Source organism: Pteronotus mesoamericanus, unplaced genomic scaffold (assembly GCF_021234165.1).
Source record: "Pteronotus mesoamericanus isolate MK-2021 breed Mesoamerican mustached bat unplaced genomic scaffold, CSHL_Meso_final scaffold_174, whole genome shotgun sequence".
Classification (NCBI taxonomy): domain Eukaryota; kingdom Metazoa; phylum Chordata; class Mammalia; order Chiroptera; family Mormoopidae; genus Pteronotus; species Pteronotus mesoamericanus.
This window is the reverse complement of record NW_026555309.1, coordinates 40201572-40226297: the sequence shown is the minus strand read 5'-3', so window position 1 is coordinate 40226297 and position 24726 is coordinate 40201572. Positions and strand designations below refer to the sequence as shown.

Genomic DNA, 24726 nt, shown 5'->3' with positions numbered 1-24726 from the left:
GTTACTCCCCATGGGGATTAATTCTCCTGTCCTTCACCTCGGGCTGTGCCATCTAATGAAGTAGCGTCTAGTCACATATGGTGGTGTTTCACATTTAAGTTCATTAAAATCAAAAATTCAGGTCCTCAGTCTGAACAGCCACCTACTGTGTGCTCAGCAGCCGCCGGTGACTGGCGCCACAGTGTCGGGCAGTGCAGTCACAGGGCATTTCCGCCATCACAGGAAGGTCTTTTGCTGCTGCAGGAGAACATACATCCCTTCGTACTGCAATTGTTGACCAGTCTCCTTTGCACCAGACCAGCAAGCCTCAGCCCTGGCTGTTCTTTACAATCACCTGAAGAACTCTGAAAACCCAAAAATGGGGACCCCCCCAGGCCCACACACCTGGAATTGTTCCACAGTAGGGCCCAGGAATTGGGATTAACATGAAATTCCTCCCTGGTGATTCGAACATGCAGCTGAAATGGAGAACTGTTTCGCTGGCCTGTCAGCTGCCTGCTGAGGACTGGTCGCGTGTCTTTCATCTGGGTACTCTGTGTGTTTGTCAACGTCGGTTATTAGTTTGTTCAACAGATGCATATTGAGCACCTGTTACAGGCTCCTGTTCCAGAGGTGGGTGTATTCGACAACCAGACAGAGTCTGTGCCTTCGTGGACTTTTCAGTCCAGTGGGAGGGAAGTGTCAATCAGGCCATCAAACCGGGAAGTATTTAGAATTAGGAACTGGGAAGTGCTGCGGAGGAAAGCTTACAGGGGACAGGAGCGTGACCAGAGGGGTGTGGTGTAGTTTGAGGAGAGGACTAAGGGTAGTATCTCTCAGAGGACAGGGTGTTCGCTAGCTGTTGATGCTCTCCTAAGCTAAGCCAGACGAGCCGGTGAGGGAAGCCTTCATTATCCCCATTTTAGAGATGACGAGGCTGAAGCCTAAAGAGCCAGACCACCTTCGGAAGGTGCCACACCTAGCAAGGAACGCGCTGAGAGCCTCGCTGACTCCAGCCTTGCTGTTTGCGGGTACTCTGTGCCTGTCTTCTACCTGACACATGGCAGGGGCTCAACAAGTGTGGAATAAATTGCTACTTACTGGCTGGATAGGTCCCTGAGAAGCTCTCCGTGAATGGCTGTTACATAGTCACAAATTGTCACTGTTCATGAACAAGCTGATCCAGTGGAACCTCCCAGCAGTGTAATCCATGGGATGACTTCGGTCACTGACGACTATAACACACCCGAGTTTTTGGTCAGCTGTGTGGGCAGCACCGTGACATTTAATTCTTAAAAAATAGCTCGATGAGTAAAACAGTGGCCCTGCAGATCTTTCCATGAGACACGCTCGGTGGAATCCAAGCTGTTCCTCTCCAAGGGTTTTTGGCCTCGTCCAAAGAAGCCACAAGAGGCTGAACCCTGGTATCTGCTTCCCAATGTGTTTTCATAATTTTCTTGTTTTCTCACAGTACTTAAGTGACATGAAGCCCATCTGATGTTCTTTAAAGATCTAAGAAGCGTTTCTGTATTTCTGGTCTGAGATTACCAACCACTCATCTCTGTCCCCCAAACCTTGGAGGATTCAAAACATGGTGGAGATCCATGGGAGGTCTTACTCCTAAAATACCTTTGTTGTTGTTACACAGGAGCTTCATCAGCATTAATTAGTAAACAGTGTAATAGCAGAAATTTTATTAGAAAGACAAATTATCTCCATGAAGTCCTTTAGTTTGAAAATGGCTTTGGAAATTTGTCTCTTTCTCCCGCTGTCTCTGCTGTGTAGGAGGACATTTTAAAAAGAAAACCTGAATTCTGTGGACTGCTTGGATCGAGGGAGCGTTTCCCAAGCCATTCAGTTCCTCTGTGTTGTTTCTAGGTTTTGAAGCCTTGACGTTATTAATGTGAGAAGCAGGTTGTCATGTAGAAACTTTGCCCAGTGTGTGTGCCCCCCACACCCAGCCTTGCTCCCTCCCTCTCTCTTCCCTAGACAATGCTTTTAAAAGCTACTAGTTTCTTGAACACTGTAGAGATTTTTAAATAAGTTGCAGTTTTTGACACTTTTTTTTTTAAGATAAAGGGTAATTCTCTTTCCTTTGAATGCTTGCCCGACTTATAACTCCCTTCTAATGAACAGAATGTAAGGCCAGTGATGCCATGAGATTTCCAAGGCCACTTCACAAGAGAGACAGCTTCCACCTGGGTGTCCTCCCCCTGCCCTCACCTCCCACCTCCATCACCGGTTTTGGAGGAAGCCAGCCACCATGTTGCGAGGACACACACGCAGCCCTGTGGAGAGAGGTGTCCCCCCGAAAACCACCACGGAAAGCAAACCCGCCAGTTTCGGCCAGCCTTCAGGGGACTGCTGCCCAGGCTGACCTCTTGCTCACAATCTTTGTGTGAGACCCCAGGTAACAACAGCAGAGATGGGGCCAGCCAGCCCAGCATTTCTGTGAACACGGGCACGTGCTTACGTGTCACAGGCCCCGTGTAAGTCAGTGTCCACTGAGGAAGAAGAGCTTCCTGCTTGTCTGTGCTGTTTAAAAAAAAAAAAAAAACAAGGCAATCCACACTATACTTTCATAAAACAGAAGAAACATGTGATTCATAGTACGCATGGGCATACCAAATTGTTGTTGCATTTTCTTATCTTTTTGTACAGGTATATTATTATCACATAAACACACACAGGCACACTTTCTTTTGGGAGCAAAGACCTAGGATATTTCTGCTACAAGGTCTTTCCTCTGATAATTATTTTTCCGCACAAATCCAAATGTGTATTTTATATTATACGGTGGCTTCCAAGATATATTTGGAATGGAAGTCTTATTTCCAAAATATAACTAGATTGTCATAAAGGGTTCCATAGCTTTTTCTTGACAAATATAGAACAATACCTTAATAAAGTATGAATAAGAACATGAAAACAAGGTCAACGTGTTAAAAATTTTGATAGGATACTACAGATGTGATTTTGAATATGTGCAACTGGTAAAATTCACTTCCAGAAAGAAAGCACTTGGCTTTCTCATCGCCTTCTCATTTATTCCCCTCTTTTCAGTGAGAACTACATAGTCAGTAGTTTCATGTGTTTGCCCAGGTTTTTATTTTGTTTGTGTATCTATTTTAAGAAATAGCTCATAGTATATGATGAAACTGAAGGTTTTAAAGTTAAAGTGCTAAATTTGTCAAGGGCTAGGAAGTGAATTTTTTTTATGTCCAAGGAACTTTTTTTAGTTAACATATTCTCAAATTCAAAGGTATAGTATGGAATGAATTGTGGCTAGAGTTGGGAATTAAGCTTGGTGTCTTACCATGGTGTCATTTCTAATCCCGTGGCATTCAATGGGGAGAAAAAGTTTCTTAATATAAATAGGTAAGGGATAAAATAGGTTAGAACTGTAATAGAAAGAGATGGAAGCATAAATGTCAAAAGGTATACAAAGAGCAACTGGTCTGTGTTTCAGAAGTTTTTTTTTTTGTATTTGTGGATTTCTTGAACTAAAGTAAGCTTGATAGTAAAAAAAAAAAAAAAGAAGAAAAACCTAATTCTAAGCCCTCAGGGGAAGGCTTTAGATTAAAAATCTGTAAGTACCTTTTGATGGTGGTAGTGATCTGCACAAAGTCCACAAATTACTTTGGTCCTTCAAGGCGTCTTGCATTCTTGTGGGTCTATGACTACTCCATTAGAGGTGAAAACAAATTGAAATAATGAGTTCCTTTAGATTGGTCAAGGAAGGAGGCTTTGTCCAAAAGGGAGTATACTTATCCAGGAGAGTAGTAATCCTCAAATTATGCAGGGATACATCTGGAGGAATTTAAATGCTCTCTTTAGAAAATTGAAATCTCTTTGCAGAATAATCTTAGAGCTATAGGTTCTATAGGAACTTATTGAATTCTATCTGTTGATTCAAACACCTGTCTGGGGGAGAGGGGTGTGTATGCACACATGTTTTCTCTATTTCACTGATCAGAATGAATGCTCTCAATTTTAAAATGAGTCAATTTTTTTAAATGTATGCTTCCATCTTGGGCTTAAATGCTGATTTAAGCCCCTGATTCGTGGCCAGAAAGCACATTGTCAGAGAATACTTTGAGCCATTTCTCTCTTCATTTCTGTAAGCACAGTGGTTTTTAGCACGTTGTACTGATGCAGAGTGTAACACATGTAATGCTGGTACCCGATGATGGTGGTGATAGCCTTCATTCTCATCAACTTGAGGCTTTCTGAAATAGTGGGGAAATTCCAAAACAAACTGAATTTGTCATTTGGGATCCACTACGTGTATAGAAGTTCCCCACCCCACCCCGAACCTCAGTTTTCTCATTTCTAAAATGGAACACTAATACCAACCTTGTTGTGAAAGTTGGAAAGAATATGTTTAAAATGTGCAGTGTGATACTGTACATAAACATCAGTGGTAATTTTTTTTAATTACAGTTAATTGCAAAAACTTAAAGCTGGAAAAATTGTAGCCAGTATTTTTCAGATTTTTCATTTATTCTTTTGGTTTCTCTTTTCTTTCTGAGGCTCCAGTTACATTTGTGTTACACTGTTTGATAATGCCCCACAGGTCATTGAAACTTTACTTTTACTCGAGATACTCTTTATGCTTCAGTTTGGATAATTTCTACTTGCCTGTCTTCAGGTTTAACTGCTATTTTCTTCTACAGTGTCCAGTCTGCTGTTAGTCTCATCTAATTTTTTTTTTCTTTTATTTCATATAGTTTTTTAGTTCTTGGATTTTCATTTGGTTCATTTTACAATTTGTATCAGTCCTGAAATTCTTCATCTCTTCACCCATTTTATCTATCTTTTTAATAGATTTTTTGAACATATTTGTAATATTTACTTTGAAGTTATTCTATACTAAATCCAACATCTGAGTTTCCTGTGGTTCTTTTTCCTCTTTATTTTCTCTCTTGATTTTTGGCTACATTTTTTTCTCTCTTTGCATGTCTAGTAATTTCTGTTTGCATGGTAGACATTGTGAGTTTTCTGTTGTAAAGATTCTGAAATCTGTTATCTTCCTATGAAGTGTTTTGTGTTTTATTCTAGTACACAGTTAAATTGCTGGTGATCACCGGTACCTTAATGCTATAAAAGGCTTTCTTAGAGAAAGTTTATTTTTGTTTTGCTCACAATCCTTGGGTGGAACCCTAAGATCTGCAACATGCACCGTACTTTCCATACTTTTAAAGCATGATCCTTCTGGGCTTTCAGCACAAAGTGTTTACCAAACCATACTAACTTGGTGGGACTTAAATTACAAACCTTTTCTTCAGTGTTGGCAAGTTTCTGAAATCCACTTAACTCCTTAGATTCTGTTTTCTGCTGGGCTGCTTGTAGTGTCATTCGTGTGTATGTCATTCAGGGTCAACCAAAGATTTGGAGGGAGGGTGCTTACAGATTGAAACTTCTTACTGCAACTTCATCCTTTCCACAGTTTCCTCCCCTCAATTTCCATCTGCTAAAGGAACCCCAAACTCTCTCTGTCCTTTGGCACCTTAGCCCGATAAATGCCACTTTCTGTTTGAGTTCTCCCCGTCCCCGTAATGGAATGAGGCTTGCCCGTAGGTGCAAAACCAGCTAATGTGGTCTTCCCTAGTGTGGCTCCCTTCCTTGAAGGAAATTAATTATCCCCTAGTGTTTCTTCCTGCTTTTGTTTGTTCTCCAGTGGCTTCAGGTGGTTTTTAATATTTTGTCCATCATTTATAAGTGTTATTAATAAGACCATTAGTCTGATACAAGATACTCTGTCAAATTATCACTGCAGACCTCTAATTATAAAAGTTATATATGAGTAATTCATTTATTAAGCCCTTATTGAGCATGTAGCCATAGGGAATTGATAGAACACCCTTGGCTCACAGGGAGGTTACTCTTTTAGGGTAACTGGAGTTACAATATATGACAGTATCTAAAAGTGACTTAACAAAGGTGTGTCCTCATCTTAGGTTAGTAGATCTCAAATACCTCAATACATAAAATTAGCATTTTATTTATTTGGTCAAAACTATATATTAAGTGCTGGAGAGGTGAGTGGATAATAGAATTAATAGATAAGCAGTGATTTATGCACCCTTCCACTTACAGTTCATTGTAAAGTAAATCTGTTTATCTTCCAGTCACACTTTGAAGTCAGGTTTCAAGTCTTCATGTACAAGAAGTGCCCGTGGAGTCAAAACACCCCTTGAAAATCCTTCACAACCTATAAAGTACACTTAATATATAACTCACATTGTGTACTTACAAATTATTGGCATTCCTCTAGGAGCCCTGGCATTTCTCTCTCTCTCTCTCTCTCTCTCACACACACACACACACACACACACACACACACCACACCCCCCCCCCCCCTTAAGTCAGTAGCCCGTAGCTGAAGAAGCTCCCCCTGGGAGCAGGGGACAAATGAACAGATTGGCGCCAGTCCTGTCTCAGCCCCACATGCCCATGGATTGGTACGGGGCCCCCATGCTATTCACATTGCTTTTGCACTCGCTCGCTTTCTTTCTCTCCTCCTCCTCGTTCTTTCAAATTTACTAAGTTAAATCTCACCAGTTAAAGGCACAGATGTGTGACACCATTGTGGTTTCCAGCCATTCTCTACTAATCCTTTTTGCTATTTACATAAAGCTTCTGGTTAGTGACTAGCTATAGTTTTCTTTAAGGGCCCCTTTCTGCCTTGAGCAGCCCTGTCCTTAACAATTACAGTCAAGAATCTGTGGCCTGCCTACACCTTTCTGCCTCTTACTCCAAATTGCATTTTGACCTCGCTCTTGGAGGGTTTCCGTCTCGCCAAACTAGGATTGTTTTCCTGTGTAAAAAATATTGCACTTAAACTGTAGCTGAGAGTCTGGAAGAAGAAGTCAGGGCCTTAGGTTCTATTTCTGTGTGTGGTACTCTCTCTGGATGTGCTTAAATCCAACCTCTTTCACACATGCTCTCTGGACCACACGACAGTTCACACAGACACCATCTGAAGACAACCACGCTCACTGATAACCTCCATAAAGCAGCCATGCGCATGCTGAATTCTGCTTGTGCTTTGGATGTGGGCATGAATTTTAAAGTCTCTATTCCCAGGACTGGAGGCACTCTCCAGTTGAGTCTTCAGCCAGGAAGATAACTACTTATTGATTTTCTGATGCCCTGTTTCGGTATGGAGATCAAGCAAGTGGCTATTGATTCTGGAGTGTTTTTCATGGATAATCAGTGCTGTAAGACAGCAAGATTAGGGGCTTGAAGGAGGAGGACGTTGCACAGCCACATTGTCACTTGCATTCACAGACAGCACAAGGATAGTCTCAGATCATGCATGCTTCTGATCATTGATCAAACGTACTCTTTTTCTTTATGGAGAATTGTGGGGGGCTTCCACTCTGGGACACCTGGGGGGTGTCTTTTCTAAATGACATTTTCTCTTCGTTTGCTTGCTTTTTTTATTTTTCACATTGTGAAGGTAAAATGTGTATTAATGTATTTGTTATAGAAAATTCAGATGAGCTAAAAGAAGAAAACACTAATCAGCCATGTTTCTTTTTTAAATTCTTTTTCATTGTGTGTATTCTGAATTACAGATGGCGTGCTTAGGTGGCAAGGTGGAATTTTTTCAATTTTAGGGGTTTTCAGAAACCTTGTAATTCAGGTCAGAACTAATGATTGATACAAATAGTGCATTCACATGTAATCTATGCATATAATCTATATAGTATTAATACATGACTAAGTGGTTAAATAAATAAGCATTGATTGGAAATGTGTGCCTTAAAATGTTTTGCCTACAGGTATGGATGATGCAAAATAGTCTAGAGAGCCGCCCAGGCCAGTCCTCTTCTAAGCTATGTCATCGACTAGCTCAAGAACCCATTGGGGTTTTATTTTTATCTTTAATTATTGTATACATGATTTATAAACCAGGAAGCTAAAGCTGAAAAGCGCTAAGGGATATCCCCAAGGCCACAAACCTAATAACTTAAATAACCTTTGCATCCCAGTATATGTGCTTGGTGAAAGTCCATAATTAAAAATAAAATATGGAGTGGTACTTTTAAATTACAACCTATTTAGCCCTGGCCAGTGTGGCTCAGTTGGTTGGATTATTGCCCTATAAACTGAAAGGCCATGGGGTTCAGTTCCTGGTCAGAGCACATGCCTTGGTCATGGGTTCAATCCCCAGTCCAAGCACACATAGAAGACAACTGGTAGAAGCTTCTCTCTTGCATCAGTGTTTTCTCTCTGCCTTTCTCTCTCTCTCTCTCTCTCTGAAAGCAATGAAAAAAAAAAATGTCCTTGGATGAGGATAAAAAAAATTAAATCACACCTATTTAAAAGCTAGCGTGGCTCTATTGAGTGATAGGTGGTCATACTGTGGGAGGCTATAGTAGGCTAGGAATTGGATGTTTCCTTCATAGCTTTTCTTGGGGGCCAGATTGCAAAGCATTAAAATTACCCAGAGAGCCATGAGCAAACCAGAGTGCGGTGTGCGTGTTGTCTGGCAGCGGTGGAGCCAGGAGAGGAGACGTTTCTGCCCCCGCTGCAGTGCAGCGATGCTCAAGTGCCACCTCTGTGCCGTGCCAAGGAGCAGCCCTGTGGGGCTCTGCAGGCCTCTGTTCCTGGGGTTCTGTTAGTCAATGGATTTGTCCGTTTCTGCAGAAATGGGAGTCTGCGTGCTGAGCTTCAGATAGCAATGCTCTAGGGGCTGGGGCAGATTCCTGCAGAGGCTGAGCTAGAATTTTGAAAAAACAAATCCAGATTCAGAATGACCTTGAAAAATTAGAGGAATGAATCATCCACAGTGGCACAGAGAAAGGCAATTAAAAAAAAAGTGCCCAGACTTTTTGCCTCCCAGGATGTTGCCTTTCATCTCAGCGAGAGATGTATGCAGTGGGAGGTGGGGTGGGGGGGAACAGAAGAGGAAACAAAGGCCCAGGGACGTGCAGGGACTTGCTCGTCATCACATCCATCTTGTATCTAAACTGGTGAATGCCATGTCTAAGGAAAACACTGTTTGGACTCTCAACCCAGCCTTCATCGCTTGCTGACATAGTGTCTATAAAGTTAGAGCAGATTGTTCTCAGGGTCACAGGGTGGGTGTAGCTCGTTTTATGGATTGGTGCGGCCCAAGGGATCTGAGCTGCACCTGATCGGGAGTGGACGGCAGTGCTTTTACTCCTGAATCTGCCTGGTTCTAAACCAAAGACAGGGAGCTCTGGAGAGACCTCGTTAGCCTTCTGCGCCTCTGCCCACGCAGGCAGACACATGCTTCTGTACCCCTTATGGTGCCCTTAGGGAACGCTGTCACCTCTTACCTGGACTGTACCTTACCCCAGGTTTACTTGTTAACCAGCAATTTATTCAAGTGCTACTTAGTTACTGTCTCTTGAAACCTAACCTACTCCTAACCTAAGCTAACCTAACCTAACATGCAAAATCTTAATTTTGCCATGTGTTCATCTAACAGATATTAGATGGATCCCCGTAATAGGCCACATTCAATAAACAGTATATTTTTATACAGAGGAAAGAAAATCAAGCTAGGGTAGAACTCTCCGTCATGCCTTACAAATAAATCAACCACTGATGGATTAAGTGTTTAAATATTAAAAAGAGAATAAAACTAAACCTTAGAAGGTTTTGGGAACATTAAATAATGTCAGAACCCTTTCTTACGCTGTATAAACAAATACATTGCACTGGATTGAAGACTTTAAAAAAAAAGTACTAAACATTAGAAGATTTAGGAACATAAACAAGGCAGGAAATTCAAAATCCTTTTGCCTAAAGATGGGTATATTTAACTACATGAAGTTTCAAAAGTTCTGTATGGCAAAATTACACAAAATTGAAAGGCAGAAAAATGGGAGAAAAACATTTGCCACGTATGTCACCAAAGAGCGTCACCCCGGTGCGAGACCGTCGAGTTGACAGGGAAAGGTGAGCAGTGCAAAGCTGGCCTGAGTAGCGAACGGGCCGAAAAGGAAATGTGAGGGGACAAACGGGAAAAGCTGCCCAGAGCGACCTCAGTCAAGTTTTTCACATCCATGTGGCAAGAACTTTAAAAATACCACGTCTGTGTGCTGATGAGATTCTAAAGAAATAGTCCCTTTAATATTTGCGTTGTTGCTGTTGGGGATGTGACTGGCACAGCCAGCCTCTTTGGAAAGGAACGCCGCACTGTGAATGAAAATGTGAAGTGTGTGTCCTGTCCCTCAACGACTCTGCTTGTGTGAATGTATCTTTTCAAAGATAAAGTAACTGTAGGTAAGGGCTTGTGCATAAAAACATTTATTGCAGCCTTGTTTTTTTGTGGCAAAAGCTGGAAGTCTCGCAGGAGGTGGATAGTTCTCTAACTTGTGGTAGAGTTTATTATGGACTGTAATCACAGGTAAAATAATTCCTTAGATTTAATTGTACTGGAATTCTTGATTTTTATTTACTAGGAAGAAAAGCAAGCCACAGAGTCTTTTAATAATATCCCATCTCTTTCTTAAGTGATAAAAAGGGAGAAAACCCTTATATTTGTGTATTTGTGTGCTTTTAAGCGTACAGAAAAGCTTTGCTGATACATACTCAGGATTATTGCCTGTGCTTATTTTAAGGAGATGGGATTGGAGAAGGGAAAGGGAAATAATTTTTATCTTTCTACATCTTAGTAATGTAGGAATTATCTGGTAATTTAAAAAAAACAAATGGAATTAGAATCTTAAAAGTGATTGGTACTACAAAGTATGTATAGGATAATATAAAAGAATTTATCACTTCCCCCTCCAGGCCAGCGCTGTAATTTATGACTCGTATTACATGGCTTTACTATTGCAGTTATAGCTCATTGTATTTTATATGCCTGGCACAGGACCAATACTAAGGGTTTTTTTGGGTTTTTTGTTTTGGTTTTTCTTTGAAGGAAGGAAGGAAAGAAAAAGACTTGTTCTAAGAGACTTCACTATGTGCAGTGAGCATTTTCCTGAGCCCTCACTGTGTACCCAGCCCCACACTGGGAACTGGGTACACACGACAGATTCGGTGACGCTGAGAAGCGGGCATTGCAAGAGGCCCAGGAGGGAGTGAATGATACGCCTGCCTGAGAGGTCACACTTACATTTGACCTTGAAGGAGGCAGTGGAAGAAGGCGGGCTTGGAATCAAAGGAAGCTAAATTCTAACCTGGGTTCACCATTGTTTCACTTTATTACCTATACAATGACTGGCGCCTTGAAGGAGTTTTAGGATCCTCAGGGCGGTGGATCCCGCCGCACAGTGTTTAATAAATGGCATTCGTCCTTACTGTGACAGGGAATCCGAGGTGGGGCTGGCCGGCCGTTCCCCAGTTCAGTGCGGTCTGACCCAGGTGGCAGTGAGGCAGCCGCCCCGGAGAAAGGCCAGGGAGGGCTCTGCTGCAGGGCGAGGGAAGGCGTTTTTAGAGAGGAGCGAATTCTAGTGCCTCCCCAAGGCGCTGGTCACCACCAGCCCTGAGGGCTGTGCACCGGGTGCAGGCAGGGACTTCAGAGCGTGGCTGGGGCCCCTGCCACCTGGCCGTTCCTGGCTAACTCCACTGCGGCGGCCGCGGCTGGGCAGCCTGGTGACGTCACCATCGTTGTTGTCCTTGTCATCGTAAACGTGTACCGAGCTTGCGGTGTACCTTGCGGTATCTTACTTAACCCCCACAATACCTCTGTGAGGTAAATACCATGATTACATTCATTTCATGGCAGGGGACCAGGAGGTTTACAGAGGTGAGGGCACTTGACTGAAGTACTATGAGCAAGTGACGGCCTAACTTTAGCATATGGGGGAGCGTCCTCAGCTCTGAGATCAAAAGGCTTACGTTTAAGTTCTCCCGTTTTGGGGCTGCACGACCTTGGACACGTTTTTTTTTTTTTTTTTGTGCCTATGCAACGAGGTTGATAACAGTACTCACCACCTAACTTGTGAACAAGAGTGAATAGAGTGAAGTATGTAAAACACTAAGAGCAGTGACTAACATTTACTAAATATGCAACAAACTAGCTATTTTCACTATTATTACTGAAGGAGCAGATCACTGCTTAGGGACCGCTGTGGGGTGAAATGTGGGGGGGAACGTCTGTAAAGGCCCCTGTGGCCTGCATGGAACATATCACATGATTAGTATATATTAGTCATCTCTTCAAAGAAATGTCTTCAGTTGAAATCCTGACTGAGTGGCCCTTTCTGGTTTGGTTGATAAAACGATATTTTGTTCTTTTTTTCATAGCTGAAAGGAGTCACCTAGCTCTTAGAATGATCTTACCTTCTGTGACAATACCATGAATGCCAGAAATTCCATACAAATATTTGAAAAGCAGGATCTCCATAGTAGAGGGATCAGATTTCTCTTTTGCCCTATTGTTTCTCCCAGTCTCTATCCTCACCTGCTTCCTCCCCAACGCCCTGTTTACTAGCCTCCCAGAAGTCCCCTAGCAGTTGGATGTGCTAAAGATCTTAAAGCAGAGCTTTATGCTGCTCTCTGACGTGCCCTGAACGGATCAGGCCATTTCCTGCCTCATCTGTCCCTCTCATTCAGACACACCCAAGGCTGTGTCAGGGCTTCCCACCCTCCGCCCCCACCAAAGCCCTTTATTTTCCTCTTCTTTCCTAAACCCCTGAATTGACATTCCATTCAAATTGCTCACGGTATTCTGCGATCTGCCCCCTCCTGCCCCTGGGCACCCTGTTCTTGCTCCCTCCACCAGATTTGGGGGGCCTGGCCCTCTCACCCTGCACCTGTTGGAAACCTGCGTGGTCAGCCCTTCACCTTGTGCAAAGGCATGTGTGTGTTTACATCATCCTCCCAGTGAATTGTCCGTCTTAGATTTATAATACAATCTCTAAAGAAAAAATTACATGTGCGACATAGTTTGTATGCTTTTTGATATTAAATACATCTCTTTGTATTATAACCAATCATGGGTGTAGAGGTAATAATGTCTGATATTTGGGGGGGGAGGGGGCGCGTCATGCCATATGCCAGGCACTATTCTGAGATACAGTTCACTCATTAGCTCGTTTTAAAATGTGTGTGTGCACTAGGAAGTTTCATGGGCATATACGTGTGTGGTTAATGTATACACACACAAGCACATAGATGTATATAGTGACTGTGTGGTTATTCAGTTGTGGAATCAGCAAAACATACAGGACCCTGACCTAGCCTATACTTACGTACCCAGCCTCACCTTCTGCCCCTCTGAGATCACAGTTTAGGTTCCGTCTGTGCACTAAGCATAGTTCCTCCCTTGCAGAGTTCTAGTGAAGGTTAAACTGTGGTCCTGTGAAAAGCATTTCGGTCAGAAAAGGCTCTCAGCAAACGCCAGTGCTCGCTCCCCCGTGGCCTTTCTCTGCGTTAGCCAAGTCCATCATCCCTGATAGACAGTGAGCTTCCCATCATTCTTTCTAACCCGTCATGAAACTCCAAATTTGGGCTGATGGCTGTGTCTAGGCAGGGAGGGAGGAGTTTGGATTGGGTAGAGGGACAGGGTAGGGGAGACAGGAAGGGTTCTGGAATACTTTCTGAACTGGTTGGTGGGTCCATGGGTATTCTGTTATCTAAAGATTTTTATATCATTTGAACTATTTTATTGCTTCAAGGAAACAAACCAAAAGCCTGATACTTATGTTTTATTTACCCCTTTTTCTTGAAAGCAGTTGGAATCCAGGCAGCTGAGTGCTTTTGCCACTGATCTCTGAAAGCAGAGGACAGTGTTGGGTGGGGTGGGTCTCAGCGCAGCAGGAGGCTCTTTGGCCACAGGCAGAAGGTACAGGGGAAGCAGCAGCTTCTGAGGGAGCTCAAACATGTGCATCCTGTCTGTCTGGCTAATGTGGCCTTTCCTTTGTGTCTTTCCGAGCCACTTCTCTGAGTGAACGTGGGCAGTAACCAGAGCTGCGTTTTATCTCTTTAAACATCTCAGCCCGAAATGCTGACATCCACTGTAGGCATCATGAATTTTTAATGTGGTGATGATTAGAAGGCTGCTGGGCCTCGTTCCATTTCGCCGGACTGCCATGACACTTGTTTCCTTTGTTGCATTGAGACTGCCTTCCGCAGCGCAGCCCCGGTTCTGTTCCTTGAATGCCCATTGCTCCCACACAATTATTGAGACTGTCTGTGAGAGTGAAATATTTTAAAATTTTGTCTCTGTTATTGAACAACCTGAGAGCTTTAAGAAGGGAATGACTTCTTAAATTCCTGAAAAGGAAATCAACAAATCCAAGGCAACAGATCCTTGCTTGAGCCCTTCCTTCATGAGTCTAGCTCAGTGAAAGGTGTGCAGTGGCATTTGTTGTGTGGGGACATAGAGAGTAGTCCCTTCCTCTCGTGGCCTGGTGGCTGGGAAAGGTCTTCAGTTATACAAATACGATCCGATGTGGTGGAAAAGATTGCAGAAGAGGTAGAGAGAATTATGGGCAAGCAAGGATCATTGGGAACTATGGGAAGCCTTTATAAAGAAAAAGGTATTGAATTGAGCCTTTGAAGATAGGATATTGGATGAGGATTTTGTTAGATACACACTCGTTCATTATTCACTCAGTAAATTATACATCTTCTGTGGGACTCCATACAAATTCACGCTTCCCTGGACTCCATGACAGAAAAAGAGAAATGGAGAGTTGAGCACAGGCATCTGACATGTTTCCATGTCCAAGTGCTACCCATCGCCTCTTTTCATATTTCCTTGGCTCTGTGCACGTCCCTCCCACGCCTCATTACTTTAAGGGGGGCCGGGACGTTCCGTACTCCTGTCCATAATCCTGCAAAGATTGGGAACCTAGCTGTTCGTGATGCGTGGTCATGTCTGCCACGGAGTCACAAGATTGGATGCACAGCCTAGCAGGGCCGCACTGGGTACTGTATGGATAATAGATGTTAGGAGAGCAAGAACGGCAGCAGGAGAGACTCTTGCAGTGGTAGGGGCAAGAGATGATATCAGATGAGGTAGACAGCCATGGGGATGGTGAGGCGTCACCAGATTTTGGAGGTATCTGGAAGACAGACGCAACAGGATTGGCCAGTGGGTTGCATCTGAGACATGAGAAAGAGGAAAGTCCGACTTGATGGGTTTCAGCCTGAGCAGCAACGACAATGTATGGCATTTGCCGTTAGCGGATGGAGACGTCAGAGACTGCAGAGAACAGAGGCCGGGGGCAGCTCAGTGGGGATGGAGTTCAGAACGTTAACACTGACCGCCGTCACTGGGCCTCCTAGCGGACATATGAGACGGACGCTTGGTCTGTAAGTCTCTATCTCGGGAGCGGGGTCTAGGCTGGGGTGGGGTGGGGAGTTATCAGCTGATGGAAGTTATTGAAAGCTGTGAGGTTAGGTGAGATCCCAAGAGAGTGAGCATTGATAGAGAAGAATAAAGGCCCAAAGACCAAGGCCACAGCTCTGCCGCCTGATGAGGTCAGGGGGAGAGAGGACCAGGAAAGACAGTGGAGACAGTAGGAAGCCATGCGGTAGGACAGCGAAGAGAGTGGGATATCCTGCAAACCAAGGAAAGGAAGTTTTCACAGACTCATGGACAAAGGCAACAGTGGGAGGCTTGCCGGAGGCTAAGGGGGTGGAGAGAGGAAGAGGAGGGTAAAGGGGGCCAGATTCATGGTGACGGAGGGTGGCTTGATTTTGGGTAGTGGTCACACAATGCAATATACGGATGATGTATTTGGAATTGTACACCTGAAACATATAATGTTATTAACCAATGTCACCCCAATAAATTCCGTTTTTGAAAATACAGTGTTTTAAGGAAGTAGAAGTTTTTATGGAGCATTCACTCTACTGAGAAATTTTTGTTTTGTTTTTTTTTAGTGCATTTGTAGGGGTGGCACAGGCTAATAAAATTTTATAGGTTTGACGTGTACGATTCCATAATGCATCATCTGTATGTTGTATTGTGTGTTCGCCACTCCAATTCAAGTCTCCTTCTATCACTGATATTCCCCCCTTTACCCTCTCCTACCTCCCCCACCCACCTTCCCCTCTTGGTAATCACCATACTATTTCTGTGTCTATAAGACTTTTGTTTTGTCTTACTTAATCGTTTCAGCTTTCTCACCCAGCCCCCACCCCCATCCCCTCCCCTCCCCTCAGTATCTTAGGTGCCAGCGAGGACAGTAGCTGTGGAAGTTGAGCGACGAAGGTAGCAAGCGCACAGGAGGTCAAGCCAAACCTGAGACCTAGACCGCTGACCAGCGCCGCACACGTTGAGAGATAGGATGTGAGAAGGCACTTGAAATGCTACTGCTCAGACTCAGGGCTTAGAAAAAAATTAAAGGAAATTAACATCAGTTGCAGAAAAAGAAACATCTTAGAGCACATGGCGTTCCCTTAGGCATTCCAAGGTTGATTTTCTAAGGAGAATTTTCTTCTTGTTTCCTAATCATCATAGTTTCCTAATTGCTTGAAAATATGATGATGATTTGACTCCTCAACTCATGAGGAGCCCGTGGATTCGTTGGGACATAAGCTAAATGCTGTGACAGAGAAAGGGGAACCTCCTTCAGTGGAGAACACGCAGCGCCCTGCTAACCACCTTCTGGACACGTTCAGTAAACGATGGGTGACTGTTTTCTCTTTGCTTTCCTTTTGAGAGTTTCCAATGATCAATTGATGTTCCAGGTAACTCGGTATTGTGGCAAATAACGGCTCAGACTCGTCTTTCTTTTTCTTTTCTAGATCATGTACAGAATGAAGAAAACTATGCCCAAGTTCTGGATAAGTTTGGGAGTAATTTTTTAAGTCGAGACAACCCAGATCTTGGCACTGCTTTTGTCAAATTTTCTACTCTTGCAAAGGAACTGTCCACACTGCTGAAAAACCTGGTAAGCCCTTTTGTAAGTGATTTTTTAAAAATTACAGCTAAAAAGCTTTTTAGTCCCAGGCATGGAGTCTCACGTAAAGAAAATACCATTGCGAAGTGCCTACCTAGCATTTGTGGCCCAGCGGATGGCTGCTTTGATTTGTTGAGTCAGAGAGAAATGGGTTAACCTGAATTCTTTTCCACATTCTGCCATTGCTTTGTTTCTGTTTTGAAAAACTTTGAGTGACTTTCGCCTTTTAACCAGTTGAAAGAGTGATGGCGGTTTCTGCATCAACCACACACGTTCCGTCTCGCTTGTGTGGAAGCAACCATGCATTCTGATCCCCGATTTACAAACAGTCTCTCCCAACTCCCCACATCCTTTCAACCCACTACCAAGCAAAAGATGTTGAGATTGAGGGAATTTGGGGTTTCAGAAGTAGGCGACAAGAAGCATCCCTAACAAGCTGGGATGCTGGAGGTGCTGACCCTAGAGGCAGACATAAGCTGAGGGTGGAGCACCATATGCCAGGCAGTATGGCCTGGGCACCCCCAGGTCATGCCCACCACCCACCCCGGCCTCAGACTGTGTCCACCCTGAGAAAGGGCTGTTCTGTGAACTAATTTAATTTAGTCAACTCTCATTTCTCCCGAGCCCCAAGAGAGGAGCCCAGGGAGGTTGAAAGGTACCCCAAGGAAAATGCTACCGTGTTCTCCTCAGCCTTTTCCTAAAGAAGAGGCGCTGTCTCCTCTTCTTTCCCTCAGAGTCTCACTGCTGCACCCTGGCCTCCATCAAGGATCCAGAACTCACACTCAAGGTGCCTGGAGCCTGGTCAGCTGCTCAGACATCAGATAGGCTTTGCACCCTCAGGCGAGAGTCTTGTCACAAGCCTGTTTGGTACAGATGGCTAGGTTCCAGGCGGATACACCCTCTGGGACAAATGAAAACTTTCTATATATATTAACCTGAATATTTGACCAATCAGGAAGAATGTTTTTTCCCTGTCATGCTGGATAAATACATGTGTATATGTGCCTGTCTTCCTGACCATTTAATTCTAATTGGTGCTTTATGCTGTTGACTTCGTCTTACTCAGTGACAATCTTAAAGGAAGTAAAGGTTGAACATAGAAATATGTCATATTTTCAAAAAAATGCTGTGACAGAGAAAGGGGAACCTAAGACTTTAGAAAGGGTCATTTTGACCCTAACACAGCAGTCCCTAACCTTTTTGGCACCAGGGTCCAGTTTAGTGGAAGACAGTTTTTTCCACGAACAGGGGTGAGGTGGGGATAGGTGGATGGTTTTAGGATAATTCAAGCGCATTACATTCCAGCTCACCCCCTGCTGTGTAGCCTGGTCCCTAACAGGCCCGGATGCAGCTGGTCTGCAGTTTGGGGGTTGCGGCCCCCTGCCTTAGCACATGCGTATTTCTACACTTTGATGAATTTGTGGAATTTCTGTAAATCTTAGATTACTGTATTTAAATGTCTTTTATTCAGAAGGAGGCCCTCTCATTTCTCCTTCCTCTGGGCTTCCCCTGCCTCTTTGCCGGGGCATTGCCCAGGGGGAGGTGTGGTGGGAAGAAAGGAAGGGAAACTGGGCTCTGCCGGTGCCCTTTGGAAACATCCGGGAGGAAGCGCGGTTTGGGCCCAGGTCACTGTTCTCTCAGGGACAGCTTGCTAACCTGGAGTTTCCAGGAGACCAGATGTACTTGGCTTAAGTCAAGAGTCATCACTTCCGCACTTCCTGAACCGACCCGCTTGCATGCTCCCTGCTCCGCAGGCCCCTCACGCTGTGTGTGCGTGTGCGCCAGTGGCCACTCACACATCAGCCTCCGTCTGCATTTGCTTCCCGGATGACGCTTTCGCTTACCGCCCTACAAAAACTGGTATTGACTGAACACTTTCTTGAACCTGGCATGGGCGTCACGTGCGAATGTTTTCTTTAACAACTTATCATGACCCTACAGAATGAGGAAACTGAGGCAGGGAGAGATTATGTGACTTGTCAAGGCACACTTGTTAGTAAGGGGATGTGAGCCAGACATTGGCCCTGCGCCCATTGTCTTTTCCACCTGCCACTGAACTGCCTCTGTCACCTCCCACTCTGCGCGAGGCAGGGGGGTGGGGTTTCCCTAGCGGGAAGTGCTGATCTAGTGAGTCCCCTAAACATACCCACGCTTGCAGACGGCCTCCTTCCAGATCAACTCTTTTTTAAGGAGTAACCATCTAAGATGGACCTAATGGAAATTGCTAAAAGAGCCAGTTCATTTAATTAAAAATATAAAAACCAACATTTTCCCTTTGAAGATAGTGGTGGCATCGCTTTTTGGAGGGACAGGTGAAAGAATCAGTTTTTACTGTCGTTGGTTACTAAGGGAATGCTCTTCTGATTGAACAAAAAGTCAGTCCTGGGAGTTGATACAATGTGACAACAGTCCGCCTGCAGCCTGCTGCTTCCCTTTCTCATGTTCTGCCAGGAAGGGGAAGAGGGAGCGCACCAGGCAGGTGGATGGGGCCACACCTTGGGGCAGGGGAGGCAGAGGAAGCCAGGCGCCCCAGGCGGGAGGGGTTTCTGGGTCATCTTACAGCACCTACAGCCAGCCCAGGCTGCAGATTTGGGGAGTACCCCCACCTTGTTGAAGCTCTGGAACACCCCCATGGGAACCATTACTTCTCAGAAGATTCCCTAAAATGTTATTCACTTAGGCTAGCGAAGGCTGGAAATGTTAAGCAATAGTGTATAGAGTTGAAATTTAGAAGGTAAGATTTATTTTTTTTTAAAAAAAACATGCTTTCATATTTCTTAGGCTTCCTAATTGTATCCTCAGTTCAACTAGCAAATAGCAAATGTGTACTGTGTTCCGTTTTCTAATTAGATACTGCTTCTAACGAGTATTTTAATAGTTTATAGTAAAACATTACTTTTATGGAGGAAAATGAAAGGTAGATTTTGGGGTCAGGTCTCACTTTCTCTTTTGACTAACTCTAGCTAGGGAAAAGCTTTAACTGTTTGTGTTGCTTTTAAACAGTCGGTCTTGCAAGCCTGTTGTGTTTCGGAGTTTCCAAAGGGGTGGTCCCGAGAAATTCAGACCCAGTGAGTGATGGTGACTGTCTCCGTCACCCGGTCGAGGTTTGTCTTTTTCTGTGCTTTTACTGACCATGGAAGGGATGCTGACCAAGTGAGAGAGATGCTCTGCGAAGACCCCCACGAGCTGTGGAGATGTTGGGGTGGCCCTCAGGCGGGGCAGAGGCTGCCCATCAGGAGCCCGCTTCTTCTGCCTGGAAGCCGACAGCATCAGGGGACCACAAAGGGTGACGCTCAAGGTCGATGTGCCATGTCGAGGTCAAGCGCCTTGCTCTTCTTGCTGCTCCTCTCTCATGTTCTCAAAAATGGTTTTTGTAAAAAGTTGTTTTACCGTATGTGACAAGGTAAATAGTCACCTTGTCATATATGATGCGACAGGCTGTGACATGTAGGTGGAGGGAGGAATGTGGGTTTGGATGTCAGTTCAGACCTGGGACGCCAGCTTCCAGCTTTCTAGCTCTGTGGCCTTAGGCAAGCCGTCTGACTTCTCGCGTGCCAGGTTTCCTTATCTGTTAAAAGAAATAATAGTCCCTGTGTGTTGGTAGTGCTGGGGCTTCATTGCGGTCCTAGAAGTAAATCATTCAGCACTGTACCTGGCACGTGGCAGTTGCTTCACAAATACAAGCATTTATTATTACTTACATCCTCTCATTAGATCTTTCTGGCAACTCCCAGGACAAAGGCAAGTATGCAAAGTCATATCCCATTTTATAGATAAAGGCACCAAATCTCCACAAAAATAGTATGCCTGGGAGGTAGTGGAATTAGGGCTTGAGCTCATCTTCCCAACTATAGATCAGATCATTCTCTGTCTCAGTAATGCTCCCCGCTCCCAAAAAAAAAAAAAAAAAATAGAAAATAATGGCATTGTCGCGGGATGTGGAGGACCCACCCAGCACGACAGGAACCTGTACCGGTGGTCCCCAAACTCCTGTCATGTTTAGCTTGCAGAGCACTCGCTTACCTGCTCTTTCCCTTCATCTTCTCAGCAATGAATTACTGTATGTTGGAAAGGGCAGGAGTGTTAGTGAGCCAGTAGTTCTGGAACTTTCTGGACCCCGATCTTAAAAACGATTGAAGACATCAACGAGTTTTTGTTTACATGGACTATTTCTATCCATATGTACCCTATTAGAAGTTAAAACTGAGATGTTTTAAAATCTGTTGATTGATTCTGTTGCAGTATGTTTTGGTTGAAGTAGACAAAAAACAAAACAAAAAACAAGAGAGCCTCACACAGATGTGTGTATTACGAGGAGAGAAGTACTTTAATAGCCTTTTCAGGTAATTATCAGTATTCGTCTTTGATACTACAGTGACACTTGACAGGGAGTAGCTTCTTAAAAGTTAGTAGCAATATGAATCTGAAATCATGAATTTCAATGAAATGAATTTGAAGCTTTTGGAAGCTGTCAAGCTCATGGTGGCAGATACAAGATTTCTAAAGTTTTGCCTCTTCTCTGAAAGCTCCAATTTTAATATTAGCAACCAAAATGTTGTCCCTTGTTTACCTTGCAGTGACAGGCTCCCTTTATTCATTTTGGAGAAAATGTTTGCCAAATACCCGTCTCAGTACCACAGTTTGTTAGTCAATCTTGCAAGGAAAAAAAGAACAACAGCGCTATACACCACTCCCCCCTCCCACCAAAAAAAACAAGCAAATGGGTAGTTCAGCTTGCAACTCAAAAAGTTGCATAAGTGCTTTTTCAGATAAACCATCACATTTTGGCTTTCCTTGGACATACCTTATGCATACTTTCATGAAACAGTATTGAAACGACATACCCTAGGGTTGATAGGTAATAAAATCAATAATTTCTACTCTTTCATCAAGAGCATTGTTAAATAAAACTCGCCTTTTTTATCCCCCCCCCCCCCGTAAGAGCAGGTCCATGAAGAACACAGGGGCCACATTTTGGGACATCGCCTTGTGTCACACTGAGGCACCAGCTGATTCATCTCTATTACTTTTTGCATCGTCAGTGCGAATGTCAAAACCATTGGGGGTGGGGGGGGCAGATAAAACATCTCTTTGTTGTTGTGAAAATACTCTGACCTTGCGAACCTCTGGGGCCTATGGACGGTGCCTAGAGAACCACTGGTATCATAACCCACAGGCCCTGGCAAGTTCCAGCCCAGCCGCTGAGTGGGTCAGTGTTGCCTGGCTCAGAAGCGTGAGTTTCCTCGCCGGGTGAAGGAGAAAAAGTACCTTCTCTGCCTGCCCCACTGCTTCTGTGAGGAAAATCCTATCATCCACGTGAGAAACTGCAAACTGTCCTTAAGTCACACACAGCAGATTGTGAGGGTATTAATAGCCACTGCAGGGGGCTTTACTAATGTATGTTTTCTTCTTATAAAAGGAACACATGCCTAATGGGGAACATTAGACTACAAAGAGAAAATTGCAATCTCTCTTTTATATTCCCCCTATCCTTTGATATTGGGGGATTATCTTTCTAGTTCACTTTCTGCTTTTTTTTTTTTTTTCAAATATGCAAAGTCACGTCCTAAACAACTTTGTATTCTGTTAGGTCTCACTTAGTGCTGCCAGACATGCTTTCCCTATCCAGGGCAAGTTATAGATTCGCAAGGTCCCCTCCCTATTGGGAGAGCCAGGCCTGGGACGTCGCGGGTCCCAGGTGCTGGGGCAGCGATAGGATCAGGGACTTCCCTGTGCAGTGGGACATGTACATATGAGCAGGTCTTTGTCTTTTACTTCATGTTCTTTCTCCCCATGTGGGCTTGCCATCTTAATGTGAAAACAAGAAGTTTCATAAAAGAGTGACACTTGTAGCAAGATCACCGTGCCATTTGGGTATTTGTCTGATTAAACCCTAGGTCATATAAAGTTACAGAGACGGAGAACAGATCAGTGGTTAGCAGGAGCTGAAGAAGGGGACCGGCCTGTGACTCTAAAGGGGTATCCCAGGGAGTCTCTGTGTGGGTAGACAGTTCTGTCTTGATTGTGATGGTGGCCTTACTAATCTATACACACAGTAAAAAGTCACAGCGCTGTACACAAAGACCTACCAAAAACGTGTGCCTGCCAATGCTGCTGCTGTTCGGGTGAGGCCTGTACCAGGTCGTCTTGGGCCAATGTCAATTTCTGGGTTCTGGTAAGGTATGATAGATAGATAGGAAAGGAGGGAGGGAGGGAGGGGGTGGGGGGGGGAGAAAGAAGGAAAGCACATACTGAGAGGAGCTGGTTGAAGGGTACCAGGGACCTCTCTGCACTATTTTTGCAATTTTAGGGGGCCCATAATTTATTTTCAAAAGAAGTTTAAATGAACATCTAAATCATCAGATTCTCGCCAGGGGAAGAGAAGCAGGGAAACCATGACTAATACAGCTATTGTTATGTAAAAATCTCACTGTAAATCAAAGGTACTGAACAATAATCCCAACTGCACTCCTCGGCTGTTCCCTCAGACCAGCGACCTGTACTCTCCCTTTTCACTTGTGAATTTCTCCCTCCAGTCCGAGGCCCTCATGTGGTCCCTGTTCCCCAAAGCTGTTGCCTCCCAGAAGTGAGCCTATGCGTTGCATCTGAGTACCGCTGGGGAATGCTGCCTCTTAGTGGTGAGAAGGCTGGGAAACGTGAACTTGACCTAGTTCATCAACATTGTTCACAGTATTTCTGTGGCAAGGTTTTAAGTGCATGGCCATTTATGTGAAGTGCCCTTCATAGGTTTGGTCCATAGTGTATGCTGGTAGATCTTACTAGCATTTTAAAAAAATATTACATTCCTTTAGTTGACTTACTCTGAACTCATCCTTCCTCCACTTCAAGATGCCTTCCTAATCAATGCCAACTCCAGGCGTACAAGAAATTGTTTGTTTCACTGAAGCAGAGGCTACTTCTTGTTTCCATACCTTTATATCTTCTGTTCTTCCACTTTGAACGCCTTTCATAGTTTATGTATTAATGATAAAGTCTTTCTTTATAATGCAGCTTCATTGTCTTTTTTTTTTAAAGGGAAAATAAGGAAAAGACAGGATGCTGTTGAGTGTTAGCTCTTCCCAAGTATTTTTTGTTGTTCATTTGAGCAAATATATAATACAGAAACTATGTTCAATCTTTGTTTAACCATTTCAAGGAAAGCAGGAAAGTTGTTGCCGGTGCTGCTCTGTTCCTCGTGTTGGGCCACCGTGGCCTGTGATGCTGGCCACGGCGCTAAGGAGTCAACCGAGCATGGCCTCCATTTAATTTCCAAACCGCAAAATGGGGCCGGAAAGGAGTAACCGGTGGATTGAAATAGATTCTCAGTGGGCAGAGGAAAACCATTGAAACCAAGAGCCAGCCCCAATATGGCTGTAGTTTGAGAAAATATATGTACAACCTCTTGTCAACTCATAGGAGGTTCCCAGAAGGGTCGTGGTCCAGCCGGGACCCTCGCTGCCTCGGGCCCCGCCTCTCCCCAGGCTCAGCCCAGTGCTGGGCTTGCATAAGCGCCTGCGCCTCCTCCAACAGTCAGAGGGCAGATGTTGCTTCAGAGCTGCTGAAGCAAAGCAAAGATTTCTCCAGCTGCATAGCATTTCCTGTGTGCAATTTCTGACTGCAGGGTATTGTGGCTTGCGCTGAGAATTTTTTATTTTTTAGTTTTCTTCTTTTCTTCCTCCTCAAAAGAGAATAGCTAGAAATGTGCAGGCCGGATCGAGATTGTTAGCAGGTTATTTCTCTTGTTCTTTGAAACACTGAAAATATAGAGGGCTTGAGTATACCCAGTGGTTAACTGGTAGCCCCTGGGTACCCTGGATTATATCATACATTTAAAAAATCTCATCTTTTGGCAGGATGGTAACCCTTCATTGTGAGGTTTCGCGTTCGCCCTTTCAGACAT

General features: G+C 44.2%; 1 protein-coding gene across 2 annotated transcripts in view; it reads left to right on the top strand.

The window, feature by feature from the left end:
* Window positions 1-24726, top strand: part of ASAP1 (ArfGAP with SH3 domain, ankyrin repeat and PH domain 1) — a 231886-nt gene that overhangs the window by 108977 nt on the left and 98183 nt on the right. For both annotated transcript variants that reach the window (XM_054590497.1, XM_054590496.1), the window contains exon 3: window positions 16672-16817. In XM_054590497.1, the coding sequence (XP_054446472.1) occupies window positions 16672-16817 (146 nt within the window). The remainder of the gene's footprint in view (window positions 1-16671; window positions 16818-24726) is intronic.